At 42.9% G+C, this 20,509-nt stretch overlaps 1 protein-coding gene across 3 annotated transcripts in view; it reads right to left on the bottom strand.

Moving 5' to 3' along the window:
* The window catches only part of NHSL1 (NHS like 1), a 185,115-nt gene that overhangs the window by 37,958 nt on the left and 126,648 nt on the right, over positions 1–20,509 (bottom strand). For all 3 annotated transcript variants that reach the window (XM_045294383.1, XM_045294380.1, XM_045294381.1), the window contains exon 3: positions 15,411–15,535. In XM_045294383.1, coding sequence (XP_045150318.1) covers positions 15,411–15,535 — 125 coding nt within the window. The remainder of the gene's footprint in view (positions 1–15,410; positions 15,536–20,509) is intronic.

Here is a 20,509-nt window from a genome sequence, read left to right as displayed (position 1 = left end):
GGCCCACTCACCTTTGGGAGGTCATTTCCTACTTCTGAGTCTCAGTTTCCAGATCATTTAAAGGATAGCAAGAATTATTAAATGACTATTAATATACCAATTTCAAGCAAGGAAGTTTCGTGGAAAAACAAAACTCATTGTGAAAATGTTCCCAAGTGGCTGTAAAGTATTATATTCATATCAATAGTTCCTAACAAACGGAGGTGCTATATATTCACCTTCAACCTGTGAAGCCACACTAAATCAGTAACATTTTTAGTAGCTGCTGAAACCCCTCCAAGCCAATGCTTTAAGCAGAACTTTCGACGAGGGTGGATTAAAATACCTAGGGTGATTGGGAGAATAGTCATTCCCCAGACAGATATTGTCCATTAGTCATTGTCTTTGAACTTTGGATTGGAAAAATAAGCAGTTTAATAATCCTAATTATTGTTTCCTGAGTGTAAACTGTGCACCATGTGCTGTGCTGCAGGTTTTAAATTCACGAATTCACTTAAATCTCATAATCACCTTCCAAGAAAGATTAAGGTAACCGTGGAATTTCTTATCGAAAGCCAATGAGAGTCAAAGGGGGTGCTATTAATAATTACACAGGACAGCAGCTGCACACCAGGACTGTCCTGAGCAGACCAGAGCATATGGTTCATATTTCCTTCCAGCTGGGGAAACTGAAGTCAGGGACCCCACCACTGTACAACATGGACAGATGGACATGCCGGCTCATCCCGTGCTCCCACCATCCTGTTATCCGAGTCTCCTGGTGTGATGAGGAAGGAACAGCAAGGCGACAGCCCCCCTCTCTTTGTCAGGTCCTCCAATTAATTTATTTTAATTTAATGAGGCCTATAGCCGAACTTGAGATGCCTGTTCAAAGTCTAACAGGAAATAAGCCCAAAAATTTCAGCTTCCACCAGTGCCATTAAAGCCAGCCCAGAATCCGCCTCGGTTTCATCTCCTTGCAGGTGGATTTTAGGTAAGAGATTGAGTAACTGGTGAGTGACATCCTTTCTGCTGAGACAATGGGGCCTCTGTGAAGGTTCTCCCCATTCAGTGAACACACCATGTGTAAGCCCAACACAGGCAGTTGCAGAAATTCTCTCTGAACTCACAGCAAGTTATTTGGTACCTAAAGTTGAACTTCCTTCAGTTACCTGAATAACCCCTTTGATAGTGCCTGGTGTAGGTAAACACTGCCGTGTGTGTGTGTGTGTGTGTGTGTGTGTGTGTGTGTACACTAGAACACTCCTAAAGCAACAACTTACCCTTCGATTTTGTTAATAAAAGGTAATTTGTGGGATTTCCAATTCCCTTTGTAGTCATGGTTTCTGTGCATGTGTAGCACTTTAAATGTCTAATAGTTAGGTGGCAAACATGATCTGTACAGTTGGAAAAAGTTTTCTTAATACACTATATCATCACCTCTTCGAATATCAAAAAACATATCGAGACTCATCAGCGCAAGATATTTCTTCATTCCACAAGCACATTGTGGAATCCCATCTGGTGAGTGGTCGACATTTGGATAATTAGAATAATTTCTCAAAACTAGCCAATATCAGTGACCAGCATGGATGGCCCTTCCTGATTTGCATGCCCCTTGCCTTCATAGCAATCCCATTTTAGGAGAGTGATTCTGTTCTAAGCGCATAATGGATGCTGACTATTTGCTGATTACAAATTAGACAATCTTCATGATAAATATCTCATTGGAGGTAAGAACTTTCATAGCCAAAGTACTTGTGCTAACCCATGTGTGTGTTCTTACTTCCTGCTGTTTTCCTTACCACCACATCTCCACAGTTTCCTTACCAGCCCACCCATCTCCACAGTTTCCTTACCACCCCACCCATCTCCACAGTTGCCAAGGAAATAGAAGGAAAGTGGTTCTCAACAGAATTTTTAAAAAAAAAACTGGACTTCTATATACTCGATATTTAAATGATCATAACTGCTAGAGGGATTTTAAGACCTTGAATTGGAGTGAGGGGTCTTGGTCTCAACCAGGGGAACTCTGGGCTAGGAGTTCCTTTTACAGGGACTGGTCTCCAGTGACAACTGGACCACACAACAGGAACTACACACACTCTAGCTCTGTTTCTGGGCGTGGCACGGCTTTCAATATTCTGTTCTACTGGTCGGGATATCCTGACTCTTTGCATTTCGATACCCTTCCTCACCGTTGTTCTCCATTAGTCTTCTTGGCATCAACTGAGACCCATTTTCTCCAGTCCTCTTCTCTCCTTTTAAAGACAATGAATCACATTCTCCAACTAAACCAAGAGGAACCAAACTACTGAAGAACTGGTGGCTCCTTGATGTTGAGTTCTTCTACCTCAGCACACGGCATATCTAGACACGGATTCCAGTTTCAGTTGCATTCTTTTATAGAATGCTATGCTTGACTACAAGCACAGGAACCATTGGGAGGATGGTGCCGGGCCAGGCAGTGTTTCATTCTGCCGTGCCCACAGTCGGATGGGTCAGAACTGACGGGATGACGCAACAATGCCAACACAGCCTCCCCACATTTCTTCATGAAGCTCTTGTGCTTTTCTTACTACCTTTATCACTATTTTGTTGTATTTTAAGTAGATTTTTCCTATTATAGTTTTTAAATGTCCTATGTGGTTAAGACCATTGATGATTTCTAAGTATTAATTCTATTGCTGCTAATGTCTCTGTGCACTGTTGGATCACGTTCAGTTCCCAGCAGTGAAGCACCGCCAGTCCTACACCATGCTCACAGTCCTGGCAATGTGGGGGCCCACCTGGCAGTCACTATGTTAATCCAGCATGGTGAGGTGAGGGCCGGTCTTTTTCTTCATCGACCCTCTAATTTACCAAGCATGACATCCTCCTTCAGGAACTAGTACCTCCTCAAGACATGTCCAAGGTGTGTGGGACAGAGTCTCACCTCCTTCCTTCTAAGGAGCCTTCAGGATGCACTACTTTCAAGGCAAACGTACTCTTCTTTCTGGAAAGCCCGTGATGTAGTCAATGTTCTTCACCAGCACCAATCGTCAGCGTTTCAGTTCGCTGGGCTTCCATTATTCCAGGTTTCACGTGCATGAGGACACTGGACGCCATGGCATGGGTCAAACAAGCCTTATCTCCCAAAGAGATATCTTTGCTTGCTCCCCGCCCCCCCCCAGAGTTGCCTAATGCAATAGATCGATATCTTGGCTGCTGCTTCCTTAGCCCTTGATTGTGGACTCGGGTATAACATTTTTGACAGTTTCTCTCTTTTCTCTATGATGGTGCTTGCTGCTGCAGTTGTGAGGATTTTTTTGTTCCCTTGCTGTTCAGGCATAACACTTACTGTAGGCTATAGTTTTTGTTTGGGGTTTTCATTTTCATCAGTAAGGGCTTCAAGTCCTACTGGCTTTGTGCACCCAAGGCCGTGTCTTCTGCATATCGCAGGTTGATAATGAGCCTTCCTCTAATACCGACGTTCTCGTCAGCATAATGCCCAGATTCTCTGATTATACGCTTGGTAAACAAACTGAAAGAGTATGGTAAAAGTACACAACCGTGCAGCCCAGCTTTCCTGACTTTAAACCACAGGGTACCCTGATTCTGTTTGAACAAATAGTAATTATCACTAATGATACACTTCACTACAGCAATTACTCTATGATTTATACTCTAATATTATTTGTAGTTGTATTAAAATTTACTCTTCCTGATTTACCAAATATGCAAACTTGCTCTGAGTAAAAGTATAACCTTAACCATTCCCAGTGTTGAAGCTCTCAGTCTTCATTTTTTTTATTAGTGCTGGCTAGTTCTTAATGTACAATGTGAAGTAGAAAGGACTCTGACATTGTTGGTTGGTTTTGTTGTTTTGCTGTCTTGTTTTTGTGCTTATTATAGTCTCTGCATGTCTATCTAGATAAGATAGGCAGGATAAACAATGGGGGGACAATGGGACCAATGGTTCCAGAACATGGGAAAGTGGAGGGGCACGGGGGGAGGGGAGGAAGTGGTATTAACAAGCCCAGGGACAAGGGAACAACAAGTGATCTAAAATCCATGGCCAGGAGGGTCTAGGAAGCCTGGTAGGGCTTGATCAAGGGCAATGTAACCGAGAGGAATTACTGAAACCCGAATGAAGGCCAAACATGATAGTGGGACAAGAGGAAAGTAAAAGGAAATGGAGGAGAGTACTAGGAGGCAAGGGGCATCAACAGAGGTCTAAATAAAGGCATGTACATATGTAAATATATTTATATATAATGATAGGGAAATAGATCTATGTACATATATTTATATGTTAAGTATCAAGGTAGCAGATGGACATTGGGCCTCTACTCAAGTACACCCTCAACGAAAGAACACTTTGTTCTAATAACCTGGTATTCTGTGATGCTCAGCTTCCCAACATAATCGCTGAAGACAAAATGGGTGCATAGCAAATGTGGTGAAGAAAGCTGAAGGTGCCTGGCTATCAAAAGAGATACCATCTGGGGTCTTAAAGGCTTGAAGACAAACAAGCAGCCATCTAACTGAGAAGCAACAAAGACTACATGGAGGAAGCATACCAGCCTGTGTGATCATGATGTGTCGATGCGTCAGGTATCAGGCATCAAAGACCCAGAACAAAAATCTTATCAATGTGAATGACAGAGAGTGCAGAATGGAGGAGACCCACAGCCTATCTGAAGACAATTGGACATCCTCTTATAGAAGGGTCACAAGGAAGAGATGAGTCAGTCAGGGTGCAGTATAGCACTGATGAAATATACAACTTTGCTCTAGTTAACTAATGTTTCCTCTCCCCAAACTATCATGATCTCAATTCTACCTGACAAATCTGGCTAGTCCAGAGCATGTACATGGGTACAGACAATAGCTGGAAACAGGGAATACAGGACAGATAAACCCTCAGGACCAATAATGAGAGTAGCGATACCAGGAGGGGAAGGGGAAGGTGGGGGGTGGAAAGGGGGAACTGATCACAATGATCTGCATATAACCCCTTTTCTGGGGGACAGACAAAAAGTGGGTGAAGGGAGACATCGGTCAGTATAAGACACGAAATAATAATAATTTATAAATCATCAAGGGTTCATGAGGGAGGGACGATGAGGTAGGAAGGGGAAAAAATGAGGAGCTGATACCAAGGGCTCAAGTAGAAAGAAAATGTTTTGAAAAAGATGAGGGCAACAAATGTACAAATGTGCTTGACACAATGGATGGATGGATGGATTGTGATAAGAGCTGTATGAGCCTCCAATAAAACGAATTAAAAAAGAAAATGATGATGGCAACATATGTACAAAAATGCTTGACACAATTGATGCATGGAATGTTTTAAGAGCTGTAAGAGCCCCCAATAAAATGATTAAAAAAAAAAAAAGGAGGAGGAGGAACTCACTGCCATTGAGTCGACGGTGACTGAGAGACAAGGTAGAATTGCCCTTGTGAGTTTCCAAGACAATAGCTGTTTATGGGAGCAGAAAGTCCCGTCTTTCTCTCTTGGAGCACCTCGTGCTTTTGAACTACGAGCATCGCAGATCACAGCTCAATGTGTAAGCACTACACCAACAGAGCTCCTTGAAGTTGTAATAACTATAGTGAAATGCCCCCGTCCCACTCTTCATCCTAACGAGAATAAAAAGTATGTAGGATTTGGAGCCAAGAGAGAGTTTATTAAGATATAAGAGATGTACAATGTCCTGTTCTTTATTGAGTTTATGCAGAATGGATGCTAACTCATGTTGTCATTGTGGTTGCTGTTGTCGGTGCCACTGAGTCGGCTCCCACCCACAGCTGCCAGTGCCCAACAGAAGGACACACTGCCCGGTCCTTTACCCTCCTTACAATTGTTCTATGTCTGCGTCCACTGTTGCGGCCTTGGTGTCAACCCATCTCCTGAGGGTCCTTCTCTTTTCCACTGCCGCTCCACTCTACCGACCTTGACGTCCCTCTCCAGGGCCCGGTCTCTCTTGACAGTAAGTCCAAAGTCTGTAAGATGAAGCTTTACCATATTTGTCCTTAAGGAGCACTCTGTCCATACTTCTTCCAAGATAGACCATTTGTCCTTTGATCAGACCATGGTACTTTCAATAGTCTTCTCCAGCACGACAATTCAAATGCATAGAAGTTTCTTTTGTCTCCCTCAGTCAATGTCCAAATTTCTTTCTCTTTTTTCCAATCATTTTATTAGGGGCTCACACAACTCTTATCACAATCCATACATACATCCATTGTGTAAAGCACATTTGTACAGTCATTGCCCTCATCATTTTCAAAACATTTGCTCTCCACTTAAGCCCCTGGCATCAGCTCCTAATTTTTCCCCTCTCTCCCTGCTCCCCTTCCCCCATGAACTCAAGATAATTTATAAATTATTATTTTGTTATATCTTGCACTGTCCGACGTTTCCCTTCACCCATTTTTCTGTTGTCCGTCCCCCAGGGAGGAGGTTATATGTAGATCCTTGTAATAGGTTCCCCCTTTCCAACCCACCCTCCCGGTATCGCCACTCACACCAGTGGTCCTGAAGGGATCATTCGCCCTGGATTCCCTGTTTCCAGTTCCTATCTGTACCAGTGTACATCCTCTGGTCTAGCCAGATTTGTAAGGTAGAATTGGGATGATGATAGTAGTGGTGGGGGGTGGGAGGAAGCATTTAGGAACTCGAGGAAAGTAGTATGTTCCATCATTGCTACACTGCACCCTGACTGGCTTGTCTCCTCCCTGCAACCCTTCTGTAAGGGGATGTCCAGTGGCCTACAGATGGGCTTTGGGTCCCCAGTCTGCACTCCCCCTCATTCACAATGATATGATTTTTTGTTCTGATGATGCCTGATCCCTGATCCCTTCTACACCTCTTGATCGCACAGGCTGGTGTGCTTCTTCCATGTGGGCTTTGTTGCTTCTGAGCTAGATGGCCGCTTGTTTACCTTCAAGCCATTAAGACCCCAGACACTATATCTTTTCATAGCTGGGCACCATCAGCTTTCTTGAGACAATGGAAAATATCATAGCTTGAGTCAGGCGTACCTTAGTTTGCAAACTAACATCCTTGCTTCTCAATACTCTAAAGAGGTCTTGTGCACCAGATTGACCTGATTCAACATGTCTTTTGATCTCTGAACGGCTGTCCTCATAAGCATTGATTGTGGATCATGAGCATTGATGGTGCGAAATCATATCAAATACTTTTTCAGTACGATCCATTTGACTATATTTTCCCTTAAGTTCTATTTACATGGCTAATATATGATTAGAATTCCTAATACAAAGATCTAGATACCAGGAGAGTAAGTGCAGGTTAATTTTAGGACATTTAACTTTTAATGAGTTGCTAAATGATGTTTTCTAATGTTATATTTATGGGCTTTAATGTCAATCTTCCTAAGTGAGACTGGCCAGCTAACTCTGCTTCAGGTAGTCTTTGTCATGTTTTAATATCAAAATCAACTCATTATAAAGAAATCACACTTTCTTTTCTTTTTCTTTGCTCTGCAACCATGTCAACGCTTTGTATTTCCAAGTCTTGAAAGCTTTGCTGGACTCCTCCTGTGAAACCATCTGGTATGGGTAGCTTTGTTTCTGTCTTTTTAATTTACTGCTAAATTTTGATAGCATTTTTTTAAACATGGAAATTGGTGTAAGTTATTCTCTGTTTTTAGGTCAACTGTGATAAGTTATATAAGTTAGAACATCAGTTTCAATTCTACCTGTAGAACCTCCAACTCACAAAAAGATCACTTCTGCAATTCTTATTCCTAATTATAGGCGCCTCTTCTTAAAAAAAACCCCAAACAATGATTTCCTACTGGCTCTACAATAATATAAAATTGAAAATAAAAATTAAATAAATAAAAACAAATCCTTCTTAGCATTGTCTCTGTAGGATTCTTCTTTAACCTCCTTTAACCTTCTTTAACCACTATCCCTGTTATCTTTCTTGGTTAATTCAATATACACCAAGTGTACCTTCTAACACCTCTGTTCCTTCGCCACCTCATTTTCAATAGACCTTAGCTATCATTTTCCATGGGTGCATCCAGGACCACATGGTTACATTATGTCTGAACTGAGAGTTTGGAGGTGATCAGTAACTGGTAACCCTACAGGATTTGCTGATGGTGTGAAAAGAAGAACAAAATTAAGGGTACGTCCAAGTTGATGACTTAAGCAACTTGAAATAATGCTTCACTTATCATGAAGTAATGCTTCACTTATCATGAAGTAATGCTTCACTTGTCATGAAGTAATGCTTTACGTATCATGCAGTAATGCTTTACTTATCATGCAGTAATGCTTCACTGAGGTGGAGGAAGCTATGAGAAATATATATCTTTTGTAAGAGTTGTTAAGTTAAAATCACATATTTGAATTTGGGTATGTGTGAGATATTTGTACGACTTTCAAGTGATGATGGGACGCAAGTAAATATAAATTAAGTAGATGCAAATTACAGATATAAATTTAGGAAACATCCATGCATGGAATTTAAAATCACAGGATTCAATGAAATGTAGTGAGAAGGTTGAGGAACCCTGGTGGCGACACACTGAACTGTCAGCCACAAGGTCAGTGGTTGGAACCCACTCGCCTCTTTGTGGGAGAAAGGTGAGGCCATCCCCTCCTGTATGAAGTACAGCCATAAAGCTCCTTAGATGCAAGGATGGGGAGATTTCACCTCACGTCCTTCTGACACGTTGGGTTGTTTACCACAATGTCGGCAGTTTGAAACCACTGACTGCTCCGAGACAAGACTTTCTAATCTTGTGAAGAGTTATAGTGTCAGAAACCCACAGGGTAGTTCACCCTGTCCTATAGGGTCGCTTTGAGTAGAAATCAACTTACTAGCAATGAGTTTGGTGTATATATCCCTGTGCTGAAGGAACGCACGGGGAACAGTAATGAGAACTTCTTTAACATAACCAAACACCTTGAGGGAGAGCGAATCACTGGACCTGGGGGATCAGGAACATAGTCTTGGGCTGACACCGAGATCAACTGGTGTGACACAGTTTACGGAGACAATGTCCTATATCCGAATTTGGTGAGTAGCTACAGGGATCTTCAAAGTTCAAGGGCAGCCATCTATGGTGCAACTATTCAGAGAAAAGAAAAGTGAGGAAAACGGAAAGACACATGGAAACAATTCGTCCAAAGGACTTATGGGTCAAATAAGTATCGGTTTCCACCACCTGAAACCAGATTTAGATGGTGCCTCGGTACCACTCCCAACTGCCCTGAAAAGGATCACATTAGACAGTCTTGAGAAAATGTAGAGAAGAAAACTTAAACTCACAAAAAAGACCAGGCTTATTGGTCAGATGAAGACTGGTGGGAGCCCCAGGCTATGCTCCCCACCCTCCCCACACACACCAAGGTTAGAATAATCAAGTATTTAAGATAAAAGCAGGTAGCATTTACCCAAGGACAAAATTTATAGGGTTGGGAAAGGGGGAAAGGAAAGAGAAAACACAGGGAGGAAGTGGGATAAATGATGGTCCAGTGAGGGGAAGGCAGTGGATGAGTTGAATGTATGTATGAATTGTGGAATGCAAAGCTTAGGATCTGCTCTGCCATCACTAATTCACAGTAAAAAGTAAGTAAGAAAGAAAGAAAGAGATAGAGAGAGAGAAAGAAAGAAAAAAAGTAAAGGTTCACTTCCAGTCATTGTCATAACAGATCTTTCTTGAAGCCATAGGATCGGGGTTAATTATTTCTAAGTAAAGAATACAGCCGTCCATCAGGCCTTAGTTATGTCACACATCATGTGGTAGTTACAAAATCTGATGTCAACTTGAGACTATTAAGAGTGAAGGGGTGGAGCTTATAGCCTGTCAATCAGGTCGCACCTTGATGACCTCATTTGGAAGCGCAACAGGAGATAAATAGCTTATTTGAGGTCAGATATACTCTCAGCTTTGTCGTCCTGCTGACAAGACACATGGAGCTACGCTGATGGAAGCCAGAGCCCTGGAGCTGGAGGAGCCAGACACGTGGAGACCCATGTCAGCGTTGAGATGCTTCCACCTCCACTGGATCCACAAGACTTTGCACCCACTAGCCTGTGATCTTCCTGCATTTAGCATTATTGCATGTGTTGCGTGAGTCTGAAGAGGAATTTATAGACTGGTATTGGACACATGGGCTATTATCAGACTTGACATGGACTGTGCTGTTTTCTCAATATACAATCACTCTTTCATATAAAGTTCTGTCTTATATACATGAGTGTCTATGGATTTGTTTTTCTAGTCAACCCGGACTAACACACATTATTCCAGCATTTCTAAATATTGACTCTTATGGAAGATGACAGGCGAGGAAACTGGAAGAAAGTCAAAGATTCTAAATTTAAGAACACGTTCTTATATGCTTTCTCAACACATCTCAGATTCTAAGTCCTACCAAATATTGTTGAATATGGTAGTATTTTCTCCATTAAATGGAACTAGATTCAGATCAATAAAGCTAAAAGAAAAAAAATCAAAAGAGTTCCTATCTCACTGCACACACACACACAATGAGTTATGATTAATATTCAAACTACTAAAGTTATCCATTGCTTTTCATATGTGAGGTTTTCCAGTTATAGCATATTTGTTATTTACTTTGATTTTCACACACCTTTATAAAAAATAGGCTTGGGAAAAATATAAGTTTGATTTAACAACATAATTACAAAGACTATTTCTGAAACTATTAGTTAAGAAAGGAAATTAAGAGGTATTTTGAAAGACACAATGAAAAGTAACAAAACTGAATGTAAAATTTGACAAGACCAATTTTTCACTATAGCCATTTAAAAAATTAATTGGTATAGAGTCGTATGCTGGAATTTCTTCAGAGAGAAACAGCACTAAGTTTCCAGGTAGAATGAGAAAGCAGATTGTGCAAACAGGTATTTCCAAAGCTGCACACATCCATGTGCCCAAGTGCCCAGCTTGCTTGAACTACAGTCCGATAAAATTCTACTATGAAGAATAATTTCTTCCTACTATGTTATTTTGATGCTGTAAATTATATCAAGAAATCTAAAAAGTGTTATTCCTGGTCCTAGGAATGATCATGTACTGCTGAAACTGAACAATAAAAACTTAGATGACCAAAGGATTTCTAAAGTTGTTAACACTACTACTTAAGGTGTTAGGCACTAAGCCAATAAGATGGTGAGATAGCTTATTGTGCCAGCCTGGCCGATAAACACAAGTGGGATTAACTGAAAGCAGAGAGATAAATGGCTTGGTGAGCCTCGCCTTTCTTGTCTCTCGCTCTGTGATCATCAGAACAGTGTGCAGCTGCCTTGCTTGTTCTGTGCCTCAATTTAAAGGCTACACTACCTGTGGGACGCCTAGCCTGTGGACTGTGTCGCTGTAAGTTGAGGTCCCTTTAAGACATCTCTGGAGCTGGGGACTGGCGGTTGGTGACGTGGCTGGCAGTTGGTGACCTGCCTTGTGATTGGCTGCTGTGCTGACATAGCCTAACTCTCTCTATAAATAGAGGAAGATCTGGCAGCAGACTAGACTTGAAGGACTGCTAGTCTCACATCTCTCTCACGGCAGTGAGTTGAATTGAGCCATTTGTAGTGCTTTGTAATTTAACTGTTCATTTCTTGTATTATATATTTATCTGTACCTGGTTTAACAGTTCATTTCTTGTTATACAGATAATTATCTTTATAAATAAATATATTAAATTATCAGCAATTTGGTTTTATCTCTCTAGAGAACCCTGCCTAACACAGATGGTAAAAATTGTGGGCCAATGTGTAACGAATACTTGGTGGTGTGTGTCCTCGAGTGGATTCCAGCTCACAGTGATCCAATCAAGACAGGGTAGAACGGTCCCAATTGGGCGTTTTTACAAGCAGATGGTCAAGTCTTTTTTCCAGCAGAGAGGCTGGGGTGGGGTGGGGTATGAACTGCTGATCTTTTGGTTAACAGTCTAAAGTTTAACTTGTGTCACCAAGGTTTCCTAAAGAATTCACACTTATAATTAGTACATAAAATACTGAGGTGCTGTTAGGTGCCATCAAGTCGGTCTCGACCCACACCAACCCTATGCCCAGCACCAATACACATTTCCTAATCCAAGAAGAAATTCTGATGTGCGTGTGTGTGTGTGTGTGTGTGTGTGTACATATGTTTTTTTTCTGCAACAAATTTCTTAACAACCTTGAGAAGACATTCAGATCTAAGCATTTCATAAAATTTGAATACACTTCAACTTGGGTCTATAGTAAAAAAAGAGAAAAAGAAACAAACAAAAAACTCTAGTTCTCTTTAAATATCACTAACAATATAGCCTAATGACATCATAATACATTCAACTTGGAACAAGTATGAGACAATCAATAACCTGAATTTTTAAAAAAATCACAAAAGTAAGACAGCAGGGAAGGATGTTAAGATTTAAAAGTGAGTACATGCTTTCCCAAGGGTCCAAACAAACAAGAGGAGGTCAGGAGCCCAGCCAGACACTGGCAGCACCTGTACTTCAGACTGGCTCTGAAGAGCGCCGAGAATGACTGCCTGCCAGCACACACCCCAGGGAGGCTCCTCCACTGCCCCTCCCTCCGTCTGGTGAGACTGGGCCCCTGAAGAGCAGGGGCCCACTGCCCCCCAATCATCTCCTGCACTTAGGGTGGAAATACTTATGGTCTAGGATGTGTCTGTTCATCTACTGCAATATAATATGACATATGGGGGAATATGCTTATGGGTGGATCCCTGGTTGCATTACGGGTTAGGCGTTGGGCTGGTAATCACAAGGCTGGAAGTTCAAACTGACTAGTGCTCCGTGGGAGAAAGAGGAGGTGGTTTGCTCCCGTAAAGACTGACCATACAGAAACTCTACAGACAGTCACTAAGAGTTGGAAACGGTTCAAGGGCAGTGGGTTATTTTTGGTCTTTTGGTAGAGACATTATATATATATATATGTATATGTATATATGTATACGTATATGTGTATCTATACATACACACATATTCTATTATACATTCTCTTTCAAGTTAGTTGTCATTAACTCAAGTTTGATTAATGGTGACCCCTTTTTGACAATTATCTACTGTCTACTATTGAGCCTAAGAGCCTTTTATTATTCTCAGGGGTAAGGGGCGGTCCATATTCTCTCGGACATGTTTGGGGGAGAGCTGTTTATAAGTGGGGCTCTGTGGCAATGGTACAAATAGCACGAGTCTGTGAAGCCTTCGTGTCCCACAGAGGAAGACGGTCAACAGCTAGAAGAGCAGTTAGAAATGTTTTGCGGTTTTCAGATAATCAGTGGCTCTGATAATCCACGCGAAACTGCCACGGGGAAGTCCATGCTCTGAACTACGTGTGCAGTCCTTCTCCACCTAGAAGCACATCTTCCATCCTGGGCCCCACTGTAGACTGGATTCTTCTCCTCTGAATATCAGTGAAATGCTAAGCTATAACTGGATTAAAAATAAAAACAAAAAACCTCACCATCTATTTCACCCTCTGACTTTTATTTTACTTACCTGTGCCATCAAGAGAAACATAAAACTTAGGAATGAAAGAACGGGCCAATTCCAAAACAGTTGCTTTTCCTATTATAGTACAAAACCTCCTTTCTCCATGTAGTCTTCCAAAGGGCTAAATATGTGAACATATATATTAAAGACACAGAAAAACCTAGCTCTAATCTTCATTAAAATCAAAACTCAATTCCACTGCCAACACGGCCATTCCACCTCAACGTAGGCCCAGAAGGCAGAGCAGGAGGCCCCAGAGGATGTGCAAGGCTGTCAATCGTGATGGGAGCGGACAGACCCACTTCCCTCCCCTGGGGCTGAACTGCTGACTTTGCAGTTTGTAGCCCAACACTAAACCCACTGCACCCCGTGGCTTCCTCCCAGTTGTTATTCAGGAGACTGAAAATGACTCGCCAGTTTTGTTCAACTGTTATGTTGCTGCTTCTCCTGACTTTAACTAGGTGAAGAAGAGAACAACATTTTTTTAAAAGGATGATTTTATTGGCAGCTCTTACAGCTCTTACAACAATCCATCAATTGTATCAGGCGTATACAGTGTTCTGCAGCCAAGACATTTATGTAATGACTTTATTCCACTGAATAGGTTTTACGTTAATTAAAAACATTTGCTGAACCAAACCAAGCTAAGCAAACCTCAATTCTTAAGTCATTCCATCCACACGACTTAATAAAATGAAGTCCACATGACTTAATAAAAAGACACTAAATCCAAGTCCCCATGCCTGTGTATATTTTTTAAGTACATTTAGAATTGAGAAAAATATAGTTGTTTCAACTCGCTTATCTCTAGATAGCATGAGATAAAGGAAACCACGTGAACATGCACATTAAAAAGCACAAAAAGTGAAATGGCCAGTGCTATAAAGTCCAGTGAAGGACCCTGGTCGTGCTGTGGAGAGGGCTAAACTCGAGGTCAGTGATTCAAGCCCGCCAGTTGCTGCAGGAGGGAAACTGAGACTGTGCCCCCATGGAGATTTAGAGTCTCAGAACCCGTGTGGGGCAGTGATGCTGTCATACAGGGTGGCTCTGAGGAGAGATCGACTGGACCACTGTTGCTCTTTCAAAGTAAATGAGCACTGGTAGTGGCACAGAGGTTAAAGTACTCCACGGCTAACTAAACGGTGGCTCGTGTGAATCCACAGCCGCTCTGAAGGAGAAAATCGGGGTGAAGTGTTTCCATAAAGATTTACAAACTTGGAAACTACACAGGGCAGTTCTACTCTGCTGTATAGGCTCAGGAGTGGCAATGGGTTAGAATGTTAAATGGAGTCTTTGGGGGCCTGGGAGGTGAAAATAGTTAATAGAATCTGTTGTGAACTGAAAGACATGAGGTTCTCGTCCATCCAGAGACTCCTTTAAAGAAACGGCACCCTTTGAACAGCTATTGGCAGTTCTACTCCAGGACACTGGAGGTTGCCCAGCAAGAGGCAGAATCAACTTGAAGGCAATTGCTTTGTTTTTAAAGTGTGTGTGTGTGTGTGTGTCGATCTACATTACAAAACACTGCCCCACTGTGCAAGTTAATTTAGTTGGTGTACTTAGAGCTCTTTTGCCATCTAACTGGATTCTGTGTCACATACAACATAAAATAACAGACATAAAGATATTGGATTTTGTTCCCTTTCACAAGTCCCTTGGATCCTGACCTGCCTTCTTTTGGCGGGGTGGGGTGGGGAAATAATGCTGGATTGACAGAAACATTGTAGAGAAAGTATTTAGGAGTTCCTCCTGTGCCCGTCACCCAGGTGCTCCAAGGTTACCTACATAATTCCAGTACACTTGTCCAAACTTTACAATACCATTAATTAAGAACAGGCTTCATACTGATTTCACACTGAATTTCAGTGTTCCCTCGTCTATACATTTTCTGTCCTGGGATCGAATCCAGGCCACCATGTGGAATTCAGCCGTCTTACCTTTTGATCCATTTCTTCGTCATCTTGGTCATCATCGCCGAGGGGGCTGGAGCTGGAGGAGAAGGTGGGTCCCTGAGAGTAGTACTGAGAACTCCGGTAGCCATCCCGCCGCAGTTTGTCACATTCTGCAGAGGGCACACAGGCGGGAGGGGAGACAGGGTATGTGTGACTAACAGGGATTTATTCACTCTTCTCTTACACATTTCTCGAGTCAGTGGTTAAATGCTCAACCACTAAGTGGAAGGCTGGCTGATGGTTCAAAGCTGCCCAAGAGTGCCTTCCAGGACAGGCTCGGTGTTTGGGGTCTGAAAGGCTGAAGCCCCTACGGAGCAGGCTCAACTCTGCACACAGAGGTGATCATGTGCTGGAATTGAACCAAAGACAACTAACGACCCCACAACAGTACCAAAAGCTTACAAATTAATGGTGGCATTAACAATAAAAACCAGACCCACTGCCATTTGGATGCATCTCAACTCAAAACTCAGTGATGGAGTCAAATCTGACTCATAGTGACCGTATATTGGGATTCCAAAGTTATACATCTTTAGGGGAACAGACAGCCTCACCTTTCTCCTTTGAGCAGCTAGTGGGGTGTGAACTACCAACCTTGCAGTTAGCAGTCCAACACTTACCTGAAAGCACCACCAGGGCTCCTTTAATAAAAAGAATGAAGAAAATACATCGATTCGATGGCAGTGAGTATGGTTTGGACCTAGGGGTGAATTGGTGGTTGAGTGGCAGAATTCTCTCCTCTTAGGTGAAAGGCCCGGGTTCAATTCCCAGGGAGTGCACCTCATGCCCAGCAGCCACCCATCTAGGCCAGGGAAGGTTTGCATGTTGCTTAGTTGCTGAGCGGGTCTCAGCAGAGCTTCCAGAATCCGACAAATCAGAAAAGGCCATAAAAGGTCCACGAAACACAGCAGGCTGGGCTATGCTTTGTTCCAGTGTGCAGGAGACTATCACGAGTTGGGGGTCAACTCGCTGGAGGTGACAGCCTCCCCATATTGCAACTTGTTATGTCCCCTCTAAAAGGATTCCTTCTCCAGGCCTCAGTCACCTTCGCAGGCAGATCCTACCATGAGCTCCCAGAAAGCAGAAGTTTAGGGTAATTCAACCAGTCATTCTGTAACGTGTGCAAGCAAGCTGTGGACTTTGGAGCCACTCTGAGTTCACATGCCCACAGCGTGGGCAAACACAAGAGCTCATGTAAACCCACAGGAAAAATGCAAGCCATTCTCTGACTGTACTTAGTTCCTAGCTCATCAGCAGGACCAGGTGGGAGGACCAGGGTGTTTAATTCCCTCCTTCTATTTTCGGTTCTTAATTGCACCCTGATGCCAACCCCCCTGGAAGCACTGTGTGAAGTTTAATCTGAAGCCAGGCTTTAGCTGGACACGTCTCCAACCCCACGGAGGCATGTCTGGCACCACACAGAGTAGCAGGGGGCAGGGGGCCGGGATCACAGGCTGTTGAGGGACGAGCAAATCTCTCTAAGGAGGGGAGCCTATTACACTGATTACTCTCATTACCAGGGTCAAGTGCAGATAAAGAAGCTTTAATGGTTTTTAAAAACACGCCAGAAGCTTTCCTATTACACTACTGAGGGAAGCATTTGCCTCCCAAAAGGATTCGCCACAGGGCTTCTATCAATACCCAGCTTTCTATGGGAGCAGGGGTGGGCTTCATCTTTGAAAATGTTTGCTTTTTGGGGACTTTACAAAATGGCACACCAAAAGGTACAGAAGTGTCCTGGTGCTCCAAGGGTTAAGCAGTAGGCCGCTCATCCCAAAGGTTGATAGTTCAAATCCACCTAGCTGCTGCATGGGAGAAAGACCTGTGCCGTAAAGACCACAGCCTTGAGATCGTAGTGAGCAGTCCCACTCCACCACTCAGTGTCACAGTCGAAGTAGACTCCGTGGCACTTAACAACAACAAAGGCACAGAACGAGGCCCACTCCCTGCAAGACAAGCTGGCTGAGAAGACACATGGAGCTTTGTGAGAGCCCTGGAGCTGAAGGAGCCACGTGGAGGCCCCCTGAGATGCTTCTACTGCCACTGGATCCACAAGACTGGACTGTGATCTTCCTGCATTCGGGGTCATTGCATGTGTTTCGTGAATCTGAAGAAGAATTTAGATTGATATCAGACATATGGACTAATATCGGACTTATGGACTTGATCTGGACTAAGCTGGGATGTTTTCTCAATATTCAATTGCTCTTGTATATAAAGCTCTTTGCTACACACACACACACACACACACACACACACACACACACGGCACAGAACTAAACTAGGGCATCTACCGAGTTCCTTGCTAATTCGAGAGAGCCTGTGCCTTTTCATCAAGGTTTACGGCAATAGTCACTTCCATTGAGGGATACATTTTCTCCAATCAATAAAAATTGTCTTCTGCTACTTTCCGGCCCTCTTCTCCCTCACAGTGGGAAGAGATGAAGGTTTCCAATCTAGTTCAGCTTAGGGGAAAAAAAAGCGTTACCAGAATGTCAAATGTACAACAAAATGCATACACAATCAAGACAGCCAGATACTGTCACCTCAGTCACTTCTAGGCTAAGTGATTTGGGGCCAGGCTGAGAACTGTTCACTGATAACAATGATGAGGATGAAAAAGTTCACTTAATTTATGAAACTTCTTTTTATAGAATGCTTCAATGGGAAATATTTTCATGTTTTCTCCATTTGCCAGTTTCACAGAGCAAATAACCCAAGAAGCATGTACTCTCTCCCGCTATAGAGACGAGGTTAATTAAGCATGGTCATTCGTTTCTTAAAGGGCGTTCTCGGTAGAACGCTGGGATTCTGCAAATATTGGACTTTGCTGTCTGTCAATAAAGACTTTAACACTAGGATCAAAACACCGAAGCTCCATAGCTGTACACACCAAATTCTAACACCATGCAAGGAATTCATGAACCGGTGCTGCTAAATACCTTTTCCTGTGGTCCTAAAAATAAATCTGTTCCTGCTCTCTGTGGAGCTGGAATCTCCTAAGGATTCGGAGTCAGTCTTGTAAAACATCTCAACAAAAACTATTACCACCTGCAGCTACTTTTCTAGGACTCTGGGTTTTCAAATCCTTAACAAAAGAAAATGCCCAAACAAAAGAATGAACGAAAATGCAGATGGAATGAAGACCATGGTCCTTTGAAGATGAAGACCTTTGTTGTTCGAAGGCCCAGGTCCCACCACTAATGAACTATAATAAACATCAGTTTGGAGTCTGAAAATGTACTAGTTCTTAGACATTACTTTCAAGGTTTGTCTGAAGAGTTGGGGACCATGGGAGACTGAAAAAGATAGCTCTGCTAAGACAATCGGAGCCACGGTAGTACCAATAGTTAAGCACTGACTGCTAACTGAAAGGTTGATAGTTTGCTCCCACCCAGCTGATGGACGGCAGTCAGCTTCCATGCAGATTGGTGCTGTTGGCACCATTTGAGTCAATGTGGGCTCACAGTAGTCCTATGTGACAGAGTAGAACTGCCCCAGAGGGTGTTCTCTAGGCCACAACCTGTGCGTGCGTGTGTGTGCGTGTGTGTGTGTTGGGGGTGTAGTGAGGGGACACAACAGAGGGCACAGATCAGATGCCAGGTCTTCCTCCCATGGAGACAGGATGGGTTTGAACAAAGACCTGTCAGTCAGCAGCCAAGTGCTAAGCTACTCTGCCACTAGGGCTCCTTTTGTTGTAAATATTATATCTAAGAAACCCTATGGGGGCAAGTCCACTAGTTAATACACAGTCCATATTTTATTCTCGTTGAGAATACACATGGAACCTATGCTAATAGACCAGTATTCTGCACGCACACTTGTGACAGTGATTGCACTCTTCCAATTGTACGACCCTTCTCACCCCCTTTTCCAGAGATATCCACTCTTTTACTAGACAAGCGAGACCCATGTTTCATCCACGTTGGAGACTTCAGGACATCATTTTAGGTTAAGGCTTAAAGATGATCTCAGAGCAGTCATTTCAGTCTAGAAGGCATGCAAGTGGGAACTTCTGTTTGGCATTTCCCCCTTTTGATTAGGATCCTCCCAGAGGGTCTCTGATCAAAATGTTCACTCGTCACAGGTGGGCACCATCCAAGTTCTTCCAGACTCCACGTAAAGGAGGTAGCTGCTCCTAGTGGCAATTAGCCCACATTCCAGACCCTTCTCCTACGTGTCACTCTCCTCTCTAGATCTAGGTGAACACAGACCAATCGCTTGTGCCTCTTGATGGCTGCTTGCAACGTTTTAAGATCCCTGAGTACTGTGCAGGAGAACTAGTTTGTAGAACGAACCATGTTATCATTCCAGTTAATTGGGATGCCCCATAAAACCATAGTCCTGAAGTCCAAACCAAGGGACCACATTTCATGATGTGTATGTTTGTGTTGTGCCCACTCACAACTGTCACTACTTTGTTTTCCCTTTTGTCATGACCGATGGATCTACCATACAACTTTTGCCAATACACCTTTCAATAGGCGTACAACTACTTGACAGCCATTCTGTTCATCAGCTAGGCAGCCCTATCCTTAAAAACCATGGGTGTGGTTTTGTCACCACGGCAAACACAGAAACTCAGGTTCCCCCGCGAGTGGTCTTATGACATCTTCCCTAAGCCAAAATGAAATGTTAGGTGCAGACTCAATTACTAGGAATTTGTAAAGGGAAAACCTTTTTTTTTTTTTTTTCGGGAGTGTACTCAGACTCAAAAAGTAGCCAGCAGTTCTCTGTTTCTCCACCATCCTGAGGGCTGTAGCCTTCTGTCTTTGCAATGTCTTCTCATAAGACTTTCAGGATCAAGAGATTCCTGCCTAAGAAATAAGCAAAATTGCTCCATTCCCCAATGGATTCGACTGAAAACTGGTGATAAGATCAGGCACAACTCCAAGAGGAGTCAATCTGAGTCTGTAAGGAGTAGCTCATGTAAGGGCATACAGCAATTCCCAAGGTTCACCAGCATCCTGTCAAGCTGAGGTTAGATGTGTATTGGCAAACTCTTGGTTTCTTCCTTAGTTTTTATGTGTCCACATTGAAGTTGACATATATGAAGCCTCTGGTGTGAAAAATAACAAAAACAA

This window comes from Echinops telfairi, unplaced genomic scaffold (assembly GCF_000313985.2).
Source record: "Echinops telfairi isolate 266 unplaced genomic scaffold, ASM31398v2 ScPeMD7_3533;HRSCAF=4204_0, whole genome shotgun sequence".
Classification (NCBI taxonomy): domain Eukaryota; kingdom Metazoa; phylum Chordata; class Mammalia; order Afrosoricida; family Tenrecidae; genus Echinops; species Echinops telfairi.
This window is presented reverse-complemented; position numbering and strand designations above follow the sequence as displayed.